Genomic DNA, 23,079 nt, shown 5'->3' with positions numbered 1-23,079 from the left:
TTTAATGTAATTATTGATATGTTCAGTTACATTTGCCATATTACTATTTGTTTTCTATCTGTCTCCTAGCTCATTTGTTCCTCTGTTCCCCCTTCACTGACTTCTTTTTGTTAAGCTTGTAAGATACTGATGCCAGGCCTTGTTTTTGGAAAAAATTCTTTCTTTTTCTAGGATTGTTTAAAAAATAACCCAGTTGGTTTTGCATGATAAATGGGGCCACATTTGCTATTATTCTTAGTGAGATTACCTTTCCCATCTTTCCCTATCTACTCCTTGCTCTCTACCCTGCCCCACTGCTGCTTGAAGAAGTAGTTAAAGAAGTAATTATTTGACACTTGGACTATGGAGAATTCTAGTATGGCATGTGTATATGTGTATAATGGTTATTAACTTGAGAGAATGTGGGAGTAATTTTCCTCCCTGTTGTCAACTCCAGAATGAAGGAAAGAATTTGATGGCTATCACCCTTTTAATGTGAAAAAAAATTAAGAAATGTAATGTGAAAATTTTTTAAAGTACAGGGAACCATATTCTCTGTGATTTCAAGTATGTCAAAATAGAAATATGGAAAAAATAAACATGTTTGCTCAGAAACAAGACAACTTAATGTTAGTAATTTCTGGTGCTGGTGTAATGACTGTTTTACAATCATTTTTCTGAATTCCAAACTTTTTACAATGTGAATATATTCCCTTTAACCCTAAATGATTTTTTTCTGACCTAAAAATTTATATTTATTTAAAAATAATTCAAATAATATAGCTATTCTAAAGAAGAACACAGAAATCACCTCCATCCCTTTTAATGTTCACTTGTATTTGGTGAACATTGTTTCTGAAATCTGCTTATGATTATCACATTAATTTTATAATCAGACATCACAAAGGGAAAGAAAAGCAAATGTTGTGTCTATGCTCCAGACTTATAAGTAATAAATTTCTATATATGTCATTTATTTTACAGAGAATATATCCAGATTCTTTCTAGTACCTGCACTGCATTTTCCTCCTGGGCAAATGGTGAAGTGGGAGAAGAACTACTAACCTCACAGTAAGAGAGAAAAGACAGCACACTGGGGCCATGTACTGACACAAATTTGGTACAGGACCTTACAAATAACCTCTTCAAAACTCAGTCTTTGTCTTCCATAAAAATACCTCCCTCACTCACCATACTGCATAGTTTGAGGATAAAACCTTTTACAAGATGAACATGTCGGGACTTCCCTGGTGGTCCAGCGGTTAAGAATCCGCCTTCCAATGCAGGAGATGCGGGTTCGATACCTGGTCGGGAAACTAAGATCCCACATGCTGCGGGGCAACTAAGCCCGCGTGCTGCGACTACTGAGCCCACATGCCACAACTAGAGAATCTGTGTGCCACAGCTACAGAGCCCACACACTCTGGAGCCCACGCCACAACTAGAGTGAAGCCCACACGCCTCAACTAAGACCTGACGTAGCCAAAAATAATTAATTAATTAAATAAATAAATATTAAAAAACCAAGATGAACGTGTTATTACTACTCAAACTTCTTCCTGCATTTTCTTCTAGCCCTTATATATGAAATAATTTTATTTCTTTAAACTATAAGCTGAATAGAGAAAATAACTTTTTTTTTTACTTCTTAGTATTTTTTTGTCTTATACTATGTGGTCCAATCTATTATTGTATAGCAGACAATTTATTAATAAAACATCTCATTAGAAGAAGATATGTAGTAATAATGGATTCTGTGGTTTTTGTCTCAAGTTTGCAAAAGACTAATCACATTGCTATATTGTATACAGGAAACACCACAGACAGACTTAATTTGCTTTCTGTTTTTTCCCTTTAGAGCATCAAAGTGAAAACCTACCAAGGAGCTAAAAATAAAAAAAGTTGGTGCATTGGAAGAAATATTAATCTTGGATAAAATTTGTGTATTTAAAATCACAGCAGTCACATTCTTCTTTGAAAGAGTCATCTTTTTAAATTTAACATATAAGACAGGATGCTCATTTACCTTGACGTAAAATACACAGCTGATGCACAAGATAAGACAGAATTATACAAAAATACCAAACCTCTGACCTCAAATCAGTATACAGGATGCACCATACATGGGACATTCAAAACACTCTTTTACTCTCTCAGCTATTTCTAATTATATCAACTTAAATCACTGTAATCTGATAATCAATTTATTTTTTAAAATGGGTTGAAATTAGGCACTTAATAGATTACTAGAATCAACAAAGTTCGTGCTTCTTTGTTCTTGAATGCAATCAAAATATTTTCTTCTAACGAGTTGGTCCAATAAAAGTCTTGTAGAAATGCACACACCCTTAAACTATTCATTTTAATGAGTTTATTCTGAGGTAAATAAAAAAAAAAAAGCAATGAATATACTTTATGTTAGACCATGCAGAAAAGTTTATTGGAGTGAGTATGATACATGCTTCAGGGCAGTAGTTATTATATGCTGTGTTTTACTTTTTAATAAAATGCACACAATTTTTTACACTGTCTGTTAACAATTTTACAACCTAATAGTAGTAACACACAGTACACCAATCTCCTTTCAGGCTGGTGCTCCTGATAAGGAACGCACAGGGGGGCTCTTGTAACCTGAATAAAGGCGGTGGTGTCTCTCAATTAAACACTAAGTATCGGGATGTACTGTGTGAAATGCTTCTGAAACGAAGAAGATCTGAGCTGTTGTTACTTCAAATGATTGCTTTTACTTGAGCCAAAGCACGTTAAACTTCAGGAAATTAGCCCTAGTTAATAGACAGGTTAAGAATATACTTTTACTCTTATTTAATCAACAATTTACTTGTGTGAAGTACATGTGTTAGTATTGTAGCCAGGTATGATGTGGGCTAAGGAAGCTTACAGTATTTTTGAGGAGTAATGGTGTGTACATAAAAGACGAATAGCTTCATCCCCTCCCTCTCCCTCTCCCCACATTTTTTTTTCTGTCTCTCAAAATGCAAGACACCTCGGGGGCATGGCAGGAAGACTGTCACCTGTCATTGGACCTATGATGCTAAGATCTCTCAGAAAGCCACAATTAGTGTGCCGTGTGGTGACTTCCTTCTGCTTGGCTACTCTGTAGCAGAAAGAAACAATTATGATACTCACTTTTCCCCATCCAATCCTCTTTCTGCTTCTTTTTTTTTTTTAATTTGTTTATTATTTATTTATTATTTTTTTATTTTTGGCTGTGTTGGGTCCCAGTTTCTGCGCGAGGGCTTTCTCCAGTTGCGGCAAGCGGGGGCCACTCTTCACCGCGATGCGCGGGCCTCTCACCATCGCGGCCTCTCCCGTTGCGGAGCACAGGCTCCAGACGCGCAGGCTCAGTAGTTGTGGCTCACGGGTCCAGTCGCTCCGCGGCATGTGGGATCCTCCCAGACCAGGGCTCGAACCCGTGTCCCCTGCATTGGCAGGCAGATTCTCAACCACTGCGCCACCAGGGAAGCCCTCTTTCCGCTTCTTGAAAAACAGGACTGGAGACAGGGACTGTCTGTAGGAGATTGTTGAATCCTGCCTTTCATTCTGTCATTTGGAAGATTTCTTTTGAAAGTTTTGTCCCCAATCTCTATGCATAGATCAAACTGAAATAAAAGGTTAAACACTGAGTCTCAGTCTCTTGCAGGAAAGCTCCTGAAATTCCAGACTTAGTCTTTTTTCATCAAGATGTGACTTCAAATATGGTAAGATCAAACATAATCATAGTTATGAGTGTCACTCGTATCTGCCTAGTATATTGCCGTGATTTCCATGGTGTGTCAGATAATCAAAGGATTTCCAAGCCTCAACTCACCAGTAAAGAACATCTAGATCTCAAGGCCCTGCAAGGAGTACCAGGCTTAGAATGGCCTTGCCAAGAAGACCCAAATTAAAACCAAACATCCCCACTGTACAGTTGAGAAGAGAAGCAGCCAGCTGGGAGGCAGAAAGCAGAGATATCCTGCAAATGGGCCCTGGGTCCTACTGCCCAGTCTTCATGGTATTGAAATTCTCTAGCCTGTGATGGGAGGAAAATGCAAGGAAGTCTTGCGTAAAGTTCTGAACTCATTAGCTATGGCAGAAAGCCTTTAATATATTTTAAAAGGAAAAAAAAAAAAGCTGATCTCAAAGCAAGGAGTCCAACATTAGAAATGAGAACTTATCCTTGTATATTTTTCACTATGGGAAAATTCCAGCACGTGCTTACGTGTGTGTCTGATGTGGGAGGGCTGATCCTGGGATGTAGTGGATTTGGGAGCTCAGGCCATTTATAGCGGCAGAGGATCCATTCTCATCAGTTAAGAACTGGACCTCCTGGGCACCACATGTTGTAAGGGACAATGCACCTGGGGCTGAAGAGCTGGCACATGCTTCTTTACTTTTCCTCAAGGTTGATGGTTAAAGGCTGTTACTTGGAATTGCTAAATTCAAGGTTAAATTTTAATATGAGGATCAAAAATACTAGTTCACCAGATTACAATGTCAGATTTTAACTCTCTTTTTATTGTTCTACTTAAGATGTTGACAACAGTGCTTCCATTGAAACGGCAGCCTTTAGCCTTTAGTAACGCACTGCAAAGTTCACTTCCAGTGGCGGTTTCAGAACTTCTGGGTAGGAGGTATTTAGAGACAGCAGTCTGATTGGAAGGGCTGTCTAGTGGATTCACCTGGAAGTTGTGTTTGCATTAAAATTCCTGCTGTTTACAGTTAAATTGGAAATTTTAGTTAGAAAGTAGCATCATTTCCAGGATTTTAAAGCTCTTCTTTTCATTTTTTAGATTATAATTTCCATGGGTGAGGATGGGGATTAGGGGAGTGCTGATGGAGACCCACCAAAGGGATAAATCCTGCCAGCTCCCCACTGGCGTAGCTGCTGATACCGTCCCAATAACACTTTGTAAATTTCTTCAAGCTGTTTCACCTCTTCAAGCCTTTCATTTTTGTCCCTATTACATTTACCATACCAACCCTTTAGATTGCCACGGAACGGAGGACTGACATCCTGTGTAAATGATCAAATCACAGAAGCTGGTATTCATAGCAAACAGAGCACACGTTTTAAACAGATTTTTCTCTAGTAGTCTTCTTGAAAATCTCCCTTGGGTGAGAAGACTAATCTAATGGAGGGAGACTTGAGAAGTGTTGAAAATCAATGAAGGATACATAGGATACTATTATTTTTAAAAGGCTGATTTGCCAGAAGCCTCTTTATTTGAACAATACTGTGACTGTACTGGGCACACGGACCATGCTCTGAGCCTGGGTCTTTCTTAGTTTTCTCACTGTTGTGCAGAGCAAGACAGTTAATTCACACTGAGCAGATTACAACATGTTTGACAGAGAGGATATCCTGTAGGAAAGCGCAGTGCGTAGACACGGTGGGCAGCCCTCACACAGTGCAAGCCGTGGTGGCCCTTCGGGGGGCCGCCTGGAGAGAACATGCCAGCCCTTCTCTCAGCTTCTCCTTCCACCCAGGTTTACTCAAGCACTATGCAACCACCTTTTGCTTTGGTGCAAATATTTGTTTTCTAATTGAGCCTAGATATTGGTTTTATAAGAGGTAAAATTATAAATTATTGTGGTTGAGTAAACATCAAATTTTGTAAAATATGTCCTCCCACAAGCCTCATTTCAAGCACAGTTATGACATAAAAAATATTCAGAGATTAAATTGCCCATGAATCTAGTGCTCGGAGAAAATAATTGAACAAATTGGATCACTGAAATTCAAACTGGGTCATAGAAATTACAAATATTTACAAAGGATGACCTTTCACAGTATGGCTGCAGGGCTCTGGATTCCGAGAGAAAGTGAAACAGCTTCTTTGTGGTTGTGTAGTTCTGATTTTCACTGCGTTACCCTTTATATATACATATATATTGCTTTCAACTCCTTTTCCTGCAAGTTCATATCATTTTATTAACATTAAAGGAAGACTATAATTTTAGAAATTGAAATTGAAGAATGGGAAACTATGTAGCACTTTGCTGGGTTTGAGATCAACGTTTTAAGAATAATTTGAAATATGATTGTATTGTGCATGTTTGTGTGTGTATATATATATATATATACATGTTACATTTCTATTTATCTATCATCTATATCTGTCTATCTATCATCTATATCTATCCATCTATCATCTATACCTATCTATCTATCATCTGTCATCTATCTATCTTCTATCTATCATTGTCATCTAATCTATCTCAATGGTGCACTGAAGCTAGCTCATACTGGTTCATGAGAACTGACAAATACATTTTCAGGAATTCTGCAAGCTGGTTAGGGCTATGTTGGTAGCTTGAAAATGGCCGTGACAAAACTAGTTAGACCATGAAAACTGGTAAATGACACGAATCAGGGATTTTTTTCCTCCGGGAGTGCCAGTTGTTCAATAATTTACCAATATACCATTGTAGGCTTGGTATGGAAAGGGACTTCATACATAGTTCAGTCCACAGTGGAAGAAATAATTAATTTAAAAAAATACCAAAGTTAAAAAAAGAAACTATTTTGCAATTTAATTTAATGAATAAGCTCATAAATTGTCTTAAATATCACTTTTCTTATTAAATGTTTTAAAATAAAATAATAAGAGTTTAGTATATTTCTTAATCATTGCCTCTGTTTTAGGACATCTGTACAAAGCTAACTTAGGACATCTCTTGACTTATTAATTTAGTCAAAATAATAATTCTACATTTATGATTTTTAGATAGTTGCATAAATGTATGCTAAAGTTAAATATTAATGAAAGTGAAAACTATATGCAAAGTGCATGAATCAAACTTTTCTTGTGGTGTAGCTTTTGTGTGTTTATTTCTTGTAAACTCTGTTATTTGGTGTTGAGGTATTTTTTCCCCAATTTGTGTCCATGCATGCATGCGTGTGTGTGTGCATGTGTGTTTATACACACACACGCACAGATGCACAGACACATACATACATAAACCTCAACAGATCACAATGTTAAGGAAATAGGGTATCTGGCTCATTTAATATTCTACTTAGAAAAAAGGAATGAATTATGTTAAAAACTGTGCTGAGCTTATAAGTAGCTCTTTGATTTGGCCAAACAGCTCTTCCTCTCTTTTCTAAAATGTTAAAAACGCCATCTTTTCTATTTTTCCCCTTTAGGTTAACAACATGTTTAGTTGAAATGTGCATACTCCTGGTTCAGTAAATACTTTGCCTAGGAGTCAGAAGACAAGTGTGAATTTTTAAAAATTTTATCTATTAGATTTATTTCTAAGAATGTGCTGAGCTTGGATCAGAGCAGGTTGTGCACTGGAGTTGTGTACCGTGGTGACTGAATATGAGAGACCTCAGTTTTGTTGGGCAAAGAAAGGACAGGTGGAAAGAATGATTTCGGAACCTGGAGATAGTAGCAGGAATGAAGAAAATTCTAAAACTGGACACTTCTGAGCAATTACAGGCCAGGAAGAGGATACCAAATCTCTGGAAAAACTTAGCCTTTCTTCTAGCTACTGAGGGCCTCAGCACTCCCCAGGTGCATGTCTTTGACCATCAGGATCTCAGATGTAGATGTAGAGAGCCACGAGGTAGGCTGCCTCTGAGTCCACAGATAATTCCCTGGAAATTAGTTTTTAAAAATTAAATGTATGGCATTTAATTTCTCCATTGATTTGCTGCTTTTTGAGAAAAGTAGAGCCCAGGACTTTCCAGATAAGTACAGGTTCTGATCTTGTGATGGTCAATCGGGTAGAGAGATGGAGTTGTTGCAGAAGTATCAGAAAATTTTACAGCAGTAGTTCACATGTACATTCATTCATTGTTTTTTCCCCTAAGAAATGGAGCAACCTAGGAGCTTATGCTACAGTAGAGTCCGATGCACCACGGTGATTACTTCAAGAACAAAGAAGCTCATACGAAGGTGTGATGTCTTTCTGTTGGTGCGAGGTTTCAAACTTGAAATTCTTTAAAATACGTTTCCGGAGATCTATTTAAACATTGATATGCCACACTCAAAAAGCAGTGGCTTGTTGGTAAAATGCAATACTGAAATGGAATATTGCTTTTTCATAAAAAGAAGAACTGCATTTGGAAAATTAAATATCTTTAAAAATATTAAAAATAAACATACTCTCACAGCTTGAGGGTTTGAATGAACCATGTACCAAGGAGTTGAGACAATTCCTACTTTGGGTTACATCCTGGGACCCCCTCACGTTCAAAAGATGACCAGCATTTCTGCGGCATCCATCTACATTGTCAGTTCCATTCAGAAACCATTTTAGCATATCCCACACACAACGTGACTTGTCATGACAAATCACTGTTATGCCACATAAAACTGCTGTGCTTTTTCAGTATAAAAGAGTTTTGAGTTTTAGAGTTCAATACCAAAATTAGGCGTGTTCTGTAAAAGCTTAAATTAATCCATTCAGTGCACTTGCTTTTAAACAAGTCTATCTTGATTTTCTATCCTAGATAGAATTTCAGCTCAATTGCACTATTTTCCAAACACTTTGGAAAGAAATCTTTCCAAGTATAGAACCCAACACAAAGATGCTGAATATATTCTCTGTGATTTAATTCTATTTTCAGTCCATATTGTATATAGACTCCACCTGGGAAATTTTTCTCATTTAAATGTGGGGAAGAGATCTTTTTCAGGTAAAATTCCTTTCTTGGCATTTACAAATATTGACCATCATGCTAAATGTGGATATCCATCAGGAATCAATGGAAAAAGTTTAATTTATATTATTTCGAAAGTAAATGATCATAAAAATCTTTTTATGTGTTCCTTAAATACTTTGAATGGTGATTTAATATATAAACATATTTGTACAGGTTATTTTTCATCTTCAAAACACTTTGTAATTTTGCTTAAATACTCAACAAAAATGAGTAATTATTTTAAAATATTTTTCAGCATTTTATAAAATAAATCTTTAATGTATTGGTTTTGGATCTTGCTTGATCTGTCATTTTCTAAGTGATTAATCCCTGATGGATTACACAGAGTTATGTGACTATGTCTTTAATTGTATTTGTAAATTTCTTGTCACATATTTGAGGCAAACCTGAGGATAGATCATTGAATAATTATTTCTTCTCTTCTAAAATATTTCATTTCTCCATTTTCTTCTTTAGTGGTCTTTTGAAGAATCCAATCTGTTGAGAAAATACCAAACATAATACAATTAGTTATTTGAATTTAGGTAATAAATACTAATCTCAGATAAAATTTAGTTTAGTAAAATGTTAGCAATTGTGGGCATACAAATAATATAATCAAGAGGTATTTTTTTCATTGATCTATTAAGTAATACTGAATGTCAAGAAATGACATTTATCAAATTGTTATTTCATTTTTAACTTTTTTGTAAATTAAATATATCATGTCTCCTAGTAAAAACTAGTATATGTAGCAAAATAACTTAAAGGGTTTTGGAAAAATATTTTGGGAGACATACAAACTGCAGTTAGCTGGCACTGTCTCTACTTTGCCATCACCTTTCTTTTTCAGGGATGTGGCAGAGAAATTTCCATCAAGTAACTGATGGTCATAAATTGAGGTAATTATTGCTGATGGTGAATCTCGTAGGTACGCTATGGCTAAGGGGTTGGGGAGGATTTCTGAGTTGTCTGGATTAACTTTAAATGTGTTAGCACATCTGTCTATATAGGCTTGACATAAAGAGTCTCTTGAAAACACCCTGTATCATTTGGATATGAAAATGAAGTCATTGAACATATGAAAAATTTCACGTAGTGGTGAATGTGGGTCCCTTTTCATTATGCTTTGTGATATGGGGCATCATAAAAATTACAAGTGCTTTATTATTTCCAATTAAAGAGTTTAATAAAAATAAGGATAGGAGCTAGAAGGTACCTTTCCAATATTCTAATCTAAAATGGATATTTAAAAAAAAGAAATTTAAAAAAGGGTCCTAGAGAAGTGTTCTTTTTTTAAATTTGTGGTTTTTTTTTTTTTAAATTTGAGAGTGGGTTATAATAGTTCAAGCAAAGACAGTGAGTTAACTCTTTGAAAGTGTGGTACTTTCATGTCATTTTAATCATGAAGTTATGGTAAATTATGCAAGGGAATTATATATTTAAAAAATAATTATTGAACAATTGAGAGCTTCGAGGGCATAAATGGTCAAACATACGCAGTTTTAAATTAGAGGAATTTTACTCAGGGGTTTATGTCTTTCTCCATGCCAGAATCTAGTTGGTGGTAGACGTCACAGAAAAGGTGACAACAGAACAAATGAACATGAAGAAACAATAAATGTGTCTCCCTTAGAATGCCAGTTCTCCTGCATGTATCAGGCCTTTTCCTTTGAGCCAACTATAAAAGTTCTGGATTCACAAACCATTAAGCCCTTTAACTTGTACCTGCATGTTCTGAAAATAAATCAGACAAGGCTTTTACAAAAGCAAGTGGTGAATCATGACTTTTCTCTTTCCTGCCTCGCCCAGTTCCTGATCTTTTCTTCTTCTTTCTCAAGTCTTTTTGCTTCTTTTCAACCTTCCTTTGCTTTCACATGTCAAATGCTTTATTTTAAAGCTTAATTTCTGTTATCTAAACTTTTCCACCCAACTGATTCTATTAACATTGGGTTTTCAGTGGAAGTTGGGTGATTAGAGTGGAGATTAGGAAAATACAGTTTATAGCTTCAAACTGAACAGGGCCAATACTAGTCAACATTTGCAACAAGTTAAGTTTGTTTTGAGCACCCAGACTTTCTTGGTAGCTTTCGCTTTCCTTCTTTTTCTTTTTGTATTTACTTAGTGATCTTATTTGTGTCCCCCTAGTTCAAAACCCTGTGGCAAAGGTCTGATTAAACAGTCCTTGGCAGAAATACACACTCAATGACTTTAATATAGAATAAATGTTGAATGAAACATTTATATTAACATATAAAAGACTAGATGGCAGTGCTATTCCCCATCCACATTCCCTAAGGATATGCATGTTGGATGAGGAACAAAGCTTTGGGATTAGTAAGTAAATCATCAAGGGTGGATCAGACATCAGTATGAGATCAAGTTAAGAGTAATGATCTGATTTCTCGGGGATCCTCTGTGGACCGAGTCTCATTCTACCCTGTTGGTTATATTGACTTGACTGGGCATCTCCCTTAGTGTGTGGTACCATATTTCAGGACATGTTTCCCAACCTATTTAAACCTGTGTCCTCTACAAGCCTTCTCCCTTCAACATCAAGTATATTAAGCACCTACTAAGATTTTGTCAAGTTTCAATCTCTGCTATGCATGCTACAAAGGTAAAGCTATAAAGACTGTGCCTTTTGAAATGGAATTCCACCTCTAGGAGGAACCTTTGGCCTGTTCCCTGCACAAAGTCTCAGACTGAGAATTTTGATGAACTTCCAGACTGGTGGGATTTGGAAGAAGAAGGAAGACAGGATAGTCCTGAGGTTTCTGCTGCATATCTAGTTAGTCTAAAAAGATGCCTGGGGATGAGAGTAGCTCTTCTGAGCCTACCGCAGACCAAATTCTTCAGGGAGGTTCGAGTAGGAGGAGGGCCAGTTAATCTTTTCAGTATAACGGAGCTGCTGAAAGTGTGAATCCAACCGGGGGTTCTCACTCCAGTACCAAATATTTTTATACATTTCAGAGAGTTTATGACCCTCTTAAACAAAACCCAATTCCTGGAGCTCCAGAGTGAAGAGCCTTGCCTCATAGCCTGCAGCGGTGGGACATATTGGATAAGGGGTGGGCTTTGCAGATAGAACATTGCTTGAACCCAGTCCCTTACTAGCTGGTAACTCTTGGGAGAGTTACTCTCTGTTTGCTTCAGTGTCCCCAAGGGTAAAATGTAGTTAAAATACTCAGTTGAAAAGGTTGTAAGGAAAACAGAGTGAATAGAAGCAAGAGAGAACATAGAGCGAGGGGGCTCATAGTGTTGACACAAAAGTGAAATGCCCAGATTCAGATCTTTACTTTGAAACTGACAAACCATGTGGCCTTGGGAAACATATTTAACGTTTCTATGCCTCAGCTTCCTCGTTTACAAAATGAGGTCCATAAGAGTGTCTTCCTCATAGGGCTGATGTTAGTATCTAAGTGGAAAAGCTTAAAACAGTTCCTGGTATATAGTAAACACTCAGTAAGTGTTAGTTCCCTTCCCTTCTACTGTGGAATCACTGTTCTCATTGCTGGAGCTCCCACTGATGTGTCTGCTGACTAACTATACCTACAGGTCAGGACAGGCCAAGGCTGTTAAATGATCTTTCTTTGGGCTTAAAAAGAAGATCTAAGAAGCAATCAGAATGTGTCATCGAAACATCTCCTGGATGGAAGAATGTGTTTGTTTTTATACTTATGCTTTTTCAGACTGATGACCAAAAAACAGGTGGCTGAAACTTATTTGTTAGTTTTAAAAAGAGGTATACAACTAGAGATTCTATCCAAATAGTCAGCTCTAGCTTTCCTCTTCTCTTGGCAGTGGTGTCCTAAAACTACAGGAGCAAGTGCTGTGCTTAGAAGACCGTACTGAAAGAAATCAACAGTAAAATCTCCTATTACAGGTGCATATGAACAAAGAAACCAAATTCTACATTTCAAGCACAACCTTGACACCACTAAGCCGGGCCTTGGGTACCACAGTGTGGCAAAGCCAGGTATTACAGACAGAGCACGGACACCCTGTAAAGTAGGAGGAAGAGCTGGAGGTTTGAGGTGGTGGAGAATTCTGTCCTGGAGACTTTGCTGGAGAAAAACAATGGATTCTACTTACTGAAATAAATGCTCCTGATATACATGGCTTTGTTCATCTTCTCTGAGAGTAACCCCCCCAAAGAGGAAGTTAAGTCATTATAACTAACGTTAGTCAGAAAGGATAGGAACAGTTGGTAATTTGGTGGGAGAAAAATTTGCTATTTAAACTATTTGATTAAAAGATAATTCTGTTGCTCAGGCATCAGAAAAATGAATATGTAACCACAATCTGTAGTTTTAACACAGTTTAGCTTTTAAACAAAACAATAAGTAAAATATAGGGTGATATATGGTAGAATAAATGCCAACTTGATATTTAACTAGAAAAATATTAAAATCAACTTTTTATGAGATTTTATGCTCTATTAAATTTATCCTAAAAGCTATCATTTCTGTTCTGCTTAATTTGAAAAAAGATACAGCTAAGTGTTTGAAAAATTTTGCATATCTCAGTTTAAGCAAAACATCTATGTAAATATAGAGATTGACCCGACAGAAAATAGATGGTTACTCAGTTTTACAGGAGGATTTGAAACAGGAGTCTATGCAACTATAAGATTTCCGTTTCATCGACTAATTGAATAAATCTCTCATTTCTCACTCAGGCATGCAACTATTGCATAAAATGTGGTATTTTTATATAGTAAAGAAGCATTTACTTTTTAAGATACATAGAGATACGTGATTAGGATAGGGCTTATCTTAACCATAATTTTGTTGCTATATATTCTTAAATTGACATAGGAATTCATTCTTTTTTTTTCTATAAAAGAGAGTTTTCATTCTTCTCTTTTTATAAAAGTAATGCATACTTAATTTAAAATGTCCAGTGTTATAGACAAATGAAGATCCCCTATAATCCTAACCTCTAGAGAGATCTTCCATAATTTTTGGATATGTCTGTTATTTTTCTTGTACAAAAATGGGATCAATTGTTGTGCACAATGTATGAGATATACATTTTTCTTTTTAATTTTGTCTTGGTTATCATTTCAATTGCTGTGTGATACTATATTTCACAGCATGGATAAATCACAGTTTGTTTCACCAATATGCTGTTGACAATTGAAGTAGAAAAGTCAAAGGAACTTTGGTTCTTACCTTCCACAGTGCTAATATGAGCAGCATTAATAGCAATAATCCAGCAAAAGCACTCAACAGGATAACCCATAATGGCACTCTGCCTGGTAGCCCATCTTTGGATATTTGAATAGCAAGCTGAAAATTATTAAACAAGATTGTTAACGTTGCTAAACACCTATTAGAACTCCCAGTACACTGAGTTCTTTCAGGCTATAATTTTCTACCAAACAGTGTACTTAATCTCATTACTACATACAGAGAAAACAATGAGTTCATATTTTAAAATGCCCTCCACCTGTTCTAAATCTCTAACCATGTCATATTCATTATTACCAAAACAATTTTATAATTTTATCCTTCAGAAATTTATACATGAAGAGTAAACTATCTATGAATCAGAGTTCTCAATGGTAGAGGTGAATTTAACCCAGGGAGAACTAACAGTATTATATGCTTTAAAGATTTATTAGTAGTCTTCACTGCATCATCACAATAGCATAAGTTTGGGCTGGAACGTCGTCACAGGTTATTGACATATAAACCTGAGTACGTCTTCTAATTCTAACTGTAACTTTAATTCTAATTCTAATGTGCTTTATTTTTTGTTTACAAATTGAGGTATAATTTTCATATAGTGAGATGCACAAATCTCAAATGTGCAGATAAATGGATTCGTGCATACATCGCCCCAGTGTGTTTTTTAATTACACCACACTGTCTATTCCAGTTGACATACTCTTAGCATCTTTAAATTAGGTCTTAACTGAAGTCAATCTTGAAGGAGACAGCTTTTAGAGTTCCAGCTGCTCAAGCTCTCTCAGTGTGGCACCCAAACCTCAGTGAAACTTGCCTGTCCTGCATCCCATCCCTTAGGTTTCTGAGAAAAAAAACTAATTCAGGGTGGCTATCAATGACCAATAATAGCTCAGGGTTCTGCATCTCCGTTTAATGGGGAACATCTCAATTCCTTAACCTAGAGGGGAAGAGTAGGGGTTAAAAAAAAAAGAAACTAACAGGGGAGATATTTGCATACAGTGGATATTGATCCAAACCCCTCAAATGGCTCCGGGTAGGTCACTGCCCATGCATCCGGAAGACAGAGCTGGCAGGAGTACAGATGTACAGAGAATCAAACCTTTGAAGATAGACTTTAAACACATCTAAAACATTTCCTTGAACTTAGAGGTGCAGAAAGGGAAGTCTGGATGGGATCAGTGACTTCCCCAAGATCACGGAACTACAAAATGATCATTTTTAGTGATTTTAACAATTTAAGTATAATTTTTCTTTAGGATAAAATGTAAAATAAAGAGCTCCATGCGGAATTTTAAACTAACATTCAGGGGAAATAAAGCTAACTGTAATATTTTAACAATACATATTTAGGAATCAAATATACTCTTTTCCAATATAATATATACTCATATTTTTTGATGCTTACTGGCAAAATTTTAGCTTCTCTACATGTGGAACAACTTTTCATTTATTGGACTAAGTGCTCTTTATAAAGTAAGTAAACATTATATCCAGATATTCTATGTATCTATTCTTTAAAGGTAAATATTTATCAGAGGTCACTGGAATTATTTAAAATAGGTACTAATTTGAAATAAAAAAATTAAAACATCAGTGTTAGGCAGCTTCCAAATAGAATTTTATGACTCATGATATCCACATGAAATATTTAAACTCTCATGATAAAAGGGGGAATTATGCTGAAGTGCTCACACCTATAACAGGTATTCTGGCCTTACTTTATAACAGGATGAGAAAAAAATGCACATCATTTTATTTTTACCCAGGACTCCAGCGTGAATTGGTATTGGGGAATAGTACTTCATTTTTGTTTCAAATTTCCCAATGACTAAATGAAGAAAACTTTTAAAATTTTACATGTATTCCTATACAGTATAAAGACACTTTCTGTAAATGTTTTTTTCTAGTCTGTTCTTCAGATGTCAACTACATTTTATAATATTGGTTTTTAAGGAGGAAAATTACTAATGCATCATTTGTTATCAAGGTGAGAGTAAAAACATCAATTTACTGTGATAATTATAAGTAATCAAGTTAAACACGGCATGATAATTGTAAATATCATGGTTTTTCCCAGTTTCTTACAAAGAAAAATGAGACTGAAATCACACTTGAAGCTAATCAAGTGTAATTTGAAGCAGAAAGTGTCTGTCACTTATTGAGATCAGTGCTAGTCACTGCTTTAGGGACTATAAGTAAATATAAAACACATGTTACAAACAGAGTGAAATGTATAATGTTTTCAAAACTTGGAGTCGCACTTACCTCTCTTTTTTGATTGCCAGCACTTAAAACTAGTGATGTATTTTCACTCTGAAGTTCTGCCCTTACAGTAAGATTTAAGCTGGAAAAATGTGCCTGAAAAGCAAACAGGATTTACTACTTTCAATATATTGAGCTAATCACATTGAGAGCTAGTCATGTTTTCGTGCAATTTTTCAAACTAAAATTTTTCTGAGAGATTGAAACACTGGTTTAACATCCAGATGGAACTGATGGCATGAAATGATGACTGTGTATCCACCATTCCTCTCTGCACTCAAATTCTCACTTAGATCCTTGTTATAGAATGGGGAATTTTTCTGAATAACACAGTTTCTATTCAGATTTATCCTTCGCAAAACAAACTCCAAACCCTGCCCTCCTTTCATGTAGCTGGATATGGAATAGCTACTCTCTGGTAATGAGGTTTACATAGGAGCTTCTTTAGGATTAAGCATGAAATTACCAATATTCAACAGTTTGTGACTTACGAAAATAGCAACTTAATATGATTAAATCTAAAAATGGAAATTTCATATAATTAACAAAATACTTCTAATAGAGAAACAAATAATATAAAATACAATGGATTAAGTTTTAAAGAGCTAGTTGTCAGATGGATTTGACTTTATTAGGGGTTAAAAATGTCCTCCAAAATAGATAGATAGATATATAGATAGATAGACAGATAGCTAGATAGATAGTCTGATCTAATACAATGAGTCTATAATATATGTTAGCTCTACTCTTTGTTAATGCTGTCAAGGATTGTCTCTCTATAATTCTTTGTCTCTTAACTGAGTTCTAAGGTATTAAGATAAGTGCAAACTTTGCTATTGTATAGGTGTTTATCTCTTGAAGTGTAAAGGAAAGAACAAGAGAGACTAAAAAGAAGCATATACATGAAAGGGGACCTTGGAGATAACTTAGTTACTAACAGACAAGGAAAATGACACCCAAATAGCTGGTTTAGTAGAGTTGGGCTTGGACCACATTTTTCCAGACTTCCAGTCTTGTGTTCTTTCTAGAGAAGCACTATGCTTTGCTGTTATTAAGTGTTGAACAAATATTTGTTTATATTATTCAATTATTGCAGAGAACTATATAATCACTTACTTTTATAAAAGTTGGTTTCCATAAGATAAGTGAAACATTCACTTGGCTCATGTCAGAAGGAATCAGATTACACGTGATGGTGGCAAATTTACATGCACTGCAGTCCTGTTTAAATGCCCAGAGGTATAAATTAGTATTCTTGCCTTTTGATAAAAGATAGTATATTAAAATATTCTACAACATAGTTATTTTTAGGTTGATATTGAATTTATTCACTTGGAAAGCATGAGGTAAAATTAGTACTTGTCTTGGTAATTTGAATTTACCAGAATGGTGCCTCGTTTGATATCTTCAGATTTGGATATTATCTTTTTCTTCCCAGAGTTGATACCAAAAGGATCCTGGAGGCTACTGGGTCTGCAGTTGACATTCTAAGAAATAAAAATATGTCTTTTATCAGACAATGTCTGATGTCAGAGCGAAAAATGACTTGGTGCAATAATGTGAAGAATCTGTGAATGATAGCCATTGCCATACCTGAAAGATCCACCTTCGTAAGTGTGCAATATGGAAGAAGCTATTCTGCACCAGCCATATACATACACCCCCCCCCCCCCGGATAATAATTATTGTTACCATGCCATTTTCAATTGTAATAGATAGTAGTGAGGTTGTTATGGAAAAGGAAGGATGCTAGTAGAACTTACTATTACATAAGTAATACATTCATTAATTTGTTTTCATCAAACATTAGTTTGTAGAGTCCCATAAAATAGAGAGAGAAAAAAATTTAACTCTACTGAGGAAAAAAAAAGGTTAGCATCTGTTAGTCAATATGTTGGCTCATATAATGGTTTATAAAATAAACAAACCAAAAAATCCAGAGAGGGACTTTTGTCTGTATTTATGTATTCATCCAATAATATTTTTGGAGTCCCTATACACCAGGGTAAGACACAGTGTGTGTGGCAGGGAGATGTAAGAAAGCGGCCCTATAGATGTTAAAATGCCATGTTTATAAGTTAGCTGATATTTGGATGGTTTTTCTAGACAATCTAATAAACCTTCTGCTTCCCTAGGACTCTCTACATCCTTGATAAAAGGTAATAAGGATGAAGGTTCATAAGTAGTAGGACAAGTCTAATTTTATTCTTTCTAGGTTCCCACAAACCTGCTTTTTTGGATTAGAGGTAAATGCTAGAGGTTTATGTTTTCCTTGCCTTTAGGAAAACATTTAAATATTACAAGTCAACCACTTCTGTTGCTATTTCTTGATTTCTGAGAATACCTTAACTTAAAATCTCTGCAAAGAAGAGACTGTCAAATGCTGAAATAATGCACGCATTAATTCAATACTTATTGTGATTTTCTATGTTTTAGATACCTAAACCATAAAAATAAACTGCTGTATCGACTCATTCAATGCTATAGGTACAAAGGGGGCATGATATTGCTAATTCTTGGGATGAGTAAGTAGTATTGTACTGTTTTGGGTGCAGCTGTGTGTGCTTAGGAGCAGTGAAGAAGTCTTTTTATAGGGTGGTTTGATCACTTCAAGCAAATTAAAGGTGCAACAAACTCTTCAGGCATAAGTCAACAATTAGTTATCTAAAATCTGCTCTAGTGGATTGAATAGTGAGCCCCAAAAGATATGCCCAAGTCCTAATACCTGAAACCCGTGAATATTACCTTATTGGAAAATAGGGCCCTTTGCAGATGTAACTAAATTAAGAATTTCCAGATGAGATCATTCTAAAGTTAGGGCAGGCTCTATATCCACTGAAGAGTGTGCTTTAAGAGACAGAAAAGGAGAAGACACTGAAACACAGGGAAGATGGCCCTGTGAAGACAGAGATTGGAGTTATGCTGCCACAAGCCACCAGACATTAGGAGACAGGCATGGAACGAAGGGTCCCTCAGAGCCTCCAGAGGGAACCAACATTGTTGACACCTTAATTTTAGACTCTGGCCTTCAGAACTGTGAGAGAATAAATTTCTGTTGTTTTCAGCCACGCTGTTTTGGGTAATTTGTTACCACAGCAGCGGTAAGGAACTAATGCCTCTACTAAATAACTAGTGGAAGTCATTATTATTATTACTAGTAGTAGTAGTAGTGTAATTTTCTAAATGCCTCTCCATGTTACTTTGATAAAATCTATTTATCACAGAGAATAAAAGGCTTTAGATACAAATTGAAGAAGATAACATAATGACATAACTCCGAGGCACACATGACTTACCTCAGAAGATGACCACCCATTTGAGTACAGTACAGGAAAACCATCTGATGTCATGTTGGGGAATGAAATTGACAGCTTGAGTTCTGGCATTGGAAAATGCCCACTTTTTCTAATCTACAGGGGAAAAAAAGAAATGTAATCCTTTCTTCCTCTTTCAACAGCAGTTTTTCTGTCTTACATAGGATTTTGGTTCTTAATTGATGAATTAAGGTATGAAATATTTTGAATGCCAAAATGAATGCAGAGGGTTTATGGCACTGTACAGAGAATTGGCATAATTAAACAAGCAAAAAATAAAGATGTTTCATGGTCAGTGGTCATATGCATCGGCTAAAATCATATATTGGTCCTTCATCTTCCCAAAATGAGTTAATTTTTTTTGTGTCAATTTACCATGCTCATTGTACTTTTCAACACACCCGTCTTTTTGGAGGTGGAAAGGAGGGAGAACACTTACCTGATTCACTCAGAACAGGTGAGCATATTTTTGTTTGCCTCAAGCCAGCTTGCTATAATTCTCTGAGCCCACAAAGTCATTTCTCATCCCCAGCTAGACGGTATCTGCCACTACGGTACAGGCAAACCAGACAGCCATCTGCTTCCCTTCACAATCCTGTCCCCAGCTAGGGTTGTTGTGTCTCTGGCTGTTGGTAATCCAGTCCGATGAGAGTCAGACTGACTCTCATTTCAATCCCCATCTCTTTTATCCACTAACCTAAAATTATCACTTCACATCACATCCTGCCACCAATGGCGATGAAGTGCATAGCGGGGGAAGTCTGGGCGGGATGAAGTTCAGCAGGAAGCTGGACTCACTGTCCAGAAGTCCTCCCCTGCTTAGGAGAGGTGCATTGAACTGGGCCAACCAGGTGCAATCCCCACCCCCTCTTCTCCAGGCCCTCAGCCGTCTCCTTGGCCTTTCTGCGCTGAATTCTTAGGCCAGCAGGGTGCACCTTAATCTACAGAGACAAATGCCAGGAAGTCCAACTGACCTCCCTACCTGAGCCTTCTAGACTGAGAGCTATTCAGATCTGGAGCTGTTTTCTGTGGTTGCTGAAGATTAAATGCATCCCTTAATCCTGGAATTCTGGAGATTGCTGACCACCTGTGCCTGGTCTCTTAACCATGCTCCCTGACTCTTATCTTATTGTAATATGCCCTGGGCTTGCCTGGCATGGCCTCCCAGTCTAATTCCAATTGTTTTTCGATATTTAGTCAGAAATTGGGTATTCTGTAACGCACACTTATTCTTTCTGATTAAAAACAATGTTCATTATAGATACACTGGAAAATATTGAAAACAGTAAGTTTCCTACAATTCTATATTGGTAACAGTGCACAAATTACCTTTTATATTTGCCTATTATGTATCTTATAAAATTTGTATCATATAAAATACGAAATTTGGTGTCCCATTTGTAAAATTTGTTATGTCATGGCATCTTCCCATAAATTTAGAGATTCTTTGAGAATATGATGTTTATTAGCTGCTTAATGACAACCACAACATCAATATTTATTGTTGACTGTTCCAGACACTGTGCTAATTTTCTCACTTGCATTATTCCCTTTAATCCTGTTAACAGCCCTATGAGGTAGATTCTCTTATTATCCCTGTTTTATCTAGGAGGAAATAAGGTTAGAATGAGAATAAAGACTTCCAAGGTCACTGAACTGGTAAAGAGCAGAGTTAGGTTTTTCTTTTTCAACTCCAAAATGTGCCCCCTCAACCATTATAATAGCTGTCTCCCCATGCCCAGGTTTTAATTTTTAAACTAATATAAATAACATTGTTAAGAGTATCTCCAGGTATAAATCTGTTTGTACCACCAATAATTTCCTATGGGAAATTTCTAGCAGTAGAGTTAGTTACTGGGTCTCACCTAAAAAATGTTCTTTTTTTTTTTTTAATTACATTACTCCAATTTTAGATTTTACCCTGGCAAAATAATCAAAGATACAAAAGATTTATGCTCAGGGATATTCTTAACAATATTTTTTATATCAATATTATTTATAATAGTTTGAGAGTACCTGTTTCAAGCCTGGACCCTAAAAAGTGACAATTCGTGAAGATCTACAACATTCAAAGTCTTTCCCTCCCTTCCTCCCTTTCTTCTTTCCATCCTTTTTTTCTTTCCTTCCTTTCTTCCTTGTTGTTTGCTGAATTCTCTAATCCAGGAAAAGCAAATGGGACTTGAAAAACTGGGTAGCTTACATTTCAAAAATTTACCCCAGTAGTAGAGTGATTGGCATTCATACTAACTTCCTGGGTATAAGTTGTCATAGGCATTTCAGCAAAGGGCACAAATAAAAACAATGAAATGTTCTTGAGAGTATTCATTTATTTCCACTTTGTAAGAGAATTCCCTTTTTTCATCGTTGCCAATTCCCAAAGAGATTGAGACCATCTTCACCTCTAATAATGCTGCATTATTTCATACTTTTGAATACAGCTTTAAATCCATCATTTGAATTGGATGCTCTTTTACTTGCGTAATATTAACTTGAGTCTGTGTCTGTAAGTAGGCAGTACCTAAAATGACAGCCTGGCTCAGCTCCATAATTACTTATTATAATGGTTAGGAAAAGTTTGTTATGAAGAGTTCAAAAATAAAAATAGAGGTTGTAATAGAAAATATCATTTAAGGAGGCGATAGTAGGAACACCACTAAGTTATGGTATAATACATATGAAAGGTAGCAAGGAGCAGAATAAGATACAAATTTATTTGTTGAGTAGGGAAATTATTACCAAGACAATTTGAAATAATCAATTTCTGAAATAGTCATGTTATTTTTTAAAAAGTGCTTTTTCTCAGTTATACTAAAAAATGCAAATAAAGTCTACATGTTTATAGGTAGTGTCTACTTGGTTCCCTATTTTTTCTAGGAATTTATTATAATTAATTGTGTAATAAGGAAATTAGGGACTTGAGTCTTTAGCTTAAAAGTATAATTATCATCAATTTAAATAAAATTATTTTAAATTAGTGAAATTATAAAGAAAAATATGCTGGAACATAGAGATTAACTGTTGAACAAACATGTCTGTATGTGTCTGTTAATACTTTTATTTAACTTATAAACTTACAAATAACTCTTTTACAACACTAATTTAGAGGTAATTTCTTACCAAGTAGAAGATATTAATTTCATTTCCAATGTCCTCAGTAGAACTAATAACTTCAGGGACTGTCTCGTTGGCCGCAATTGAAATATGGTATTCACTTGCAGAGCTTAAAAGAATTAATTGGAAAAAGAAAAGTAAAACACAACAAAGTTTAACTTTTACTTGACCTCACTCTTTTTCTTTCTTTATACCAGGTAATCCCACAAAAAGTACTTATAGAGATTTCAAATCAAAGGCAAATTCTTTTACCCTGAAATCTAAAGTTAAATCTTTGAGGAGGGTGAGAAAGATTATAATTTAATTCCATAGTTACTGATGCTAAAATATGTACAGTTTTGAAAGTAAAAGTTTCGTTGTTACCAAGTGAAAAGTTTTCAGTAATTCGCTAATATCATATACATTTAGTGAATAATCAGGCTAAAACTTGGTATTTTTAATAGTGCTGAATTTAAATAGATTTTAAAAAAGTGTTACCTTTTCACAATTTAAAGTTCTATATTTACTGCTAAATGTAAAAGTTCAGTCTTTTTCATACAACTTCTCCATGTTCTTTGGA

The 23,079-nt window shown here is 35.6% G+C and overlaps 1 protein-coding gene across 6 annotated transcripts in view; it reads right to left on the bottom strand.

Annotated features, from left to right (window-relative positions):
- ITGA1 (integrin subunit alpha 1) overlaps positions 1-23,079 on the bottom strand; it is a 231,151-nt gene that overhangs the window by 12,892 nt on the left and 195,180 nt on the right. For 3 of the 6 annotated variants that reach the window (XM_082382196.1, XM_082382197.1, XM_082382200.1), the window contains 7 exons: positions 22,527-22,629; positions 19,392-19,505; positions 17,478-17,582; positions 17,212-17,316; positions 16,099-16,191; positions 13,816-13,932; positions 4,479-9,136 (listed from right to left, as the gene is read on the bottom strand). In XM_082382196.1, coding sequence (XP_082238322.1) covers positions 9,092-9,136; positions 13,816-13,932; positions 16,099-16,191; positions 17,212-17,316; positions 17,478-17,582; positions 19,392-19,505; positions 22,527-22,629 — 682 coding nt within the window. In that variant the 3' untranslated portion in view covers positions 4,479-9,091. Of the gene's footprint in view, positions 1-2,391; positions 3,600-4,478; positions 9,137-13,815; positions 13,933-16,098; positions 16,192-17,211; positions 17,317-17,477; positions 17,583-19,391; positions 19,506-22,526; positions 22,630-23,079 lie in introns of those variants that run through there. The other 3 variants (XR_014241839.1, XM_082382199.1, XM_082382198.1) reach the window with 2 other exon arrangements.

This window comes from Balaenoptera borealis, assembly GCF_965194805.1.
Source record: "Balaenoptera borealis genome assembly, chromosome: 2".
NCBI classification, from domain to species: Eukaryota; Metazoa; Chordata; class Mammalia; order Artiodactyla; family Balaenopteridae; genus Balaenoptera; species Balaenoptera borealis.
Note: the sequence above shows the minus strand (reverse complement) of the source record. Positions and strands in the feature narration are given on the sequence as shown.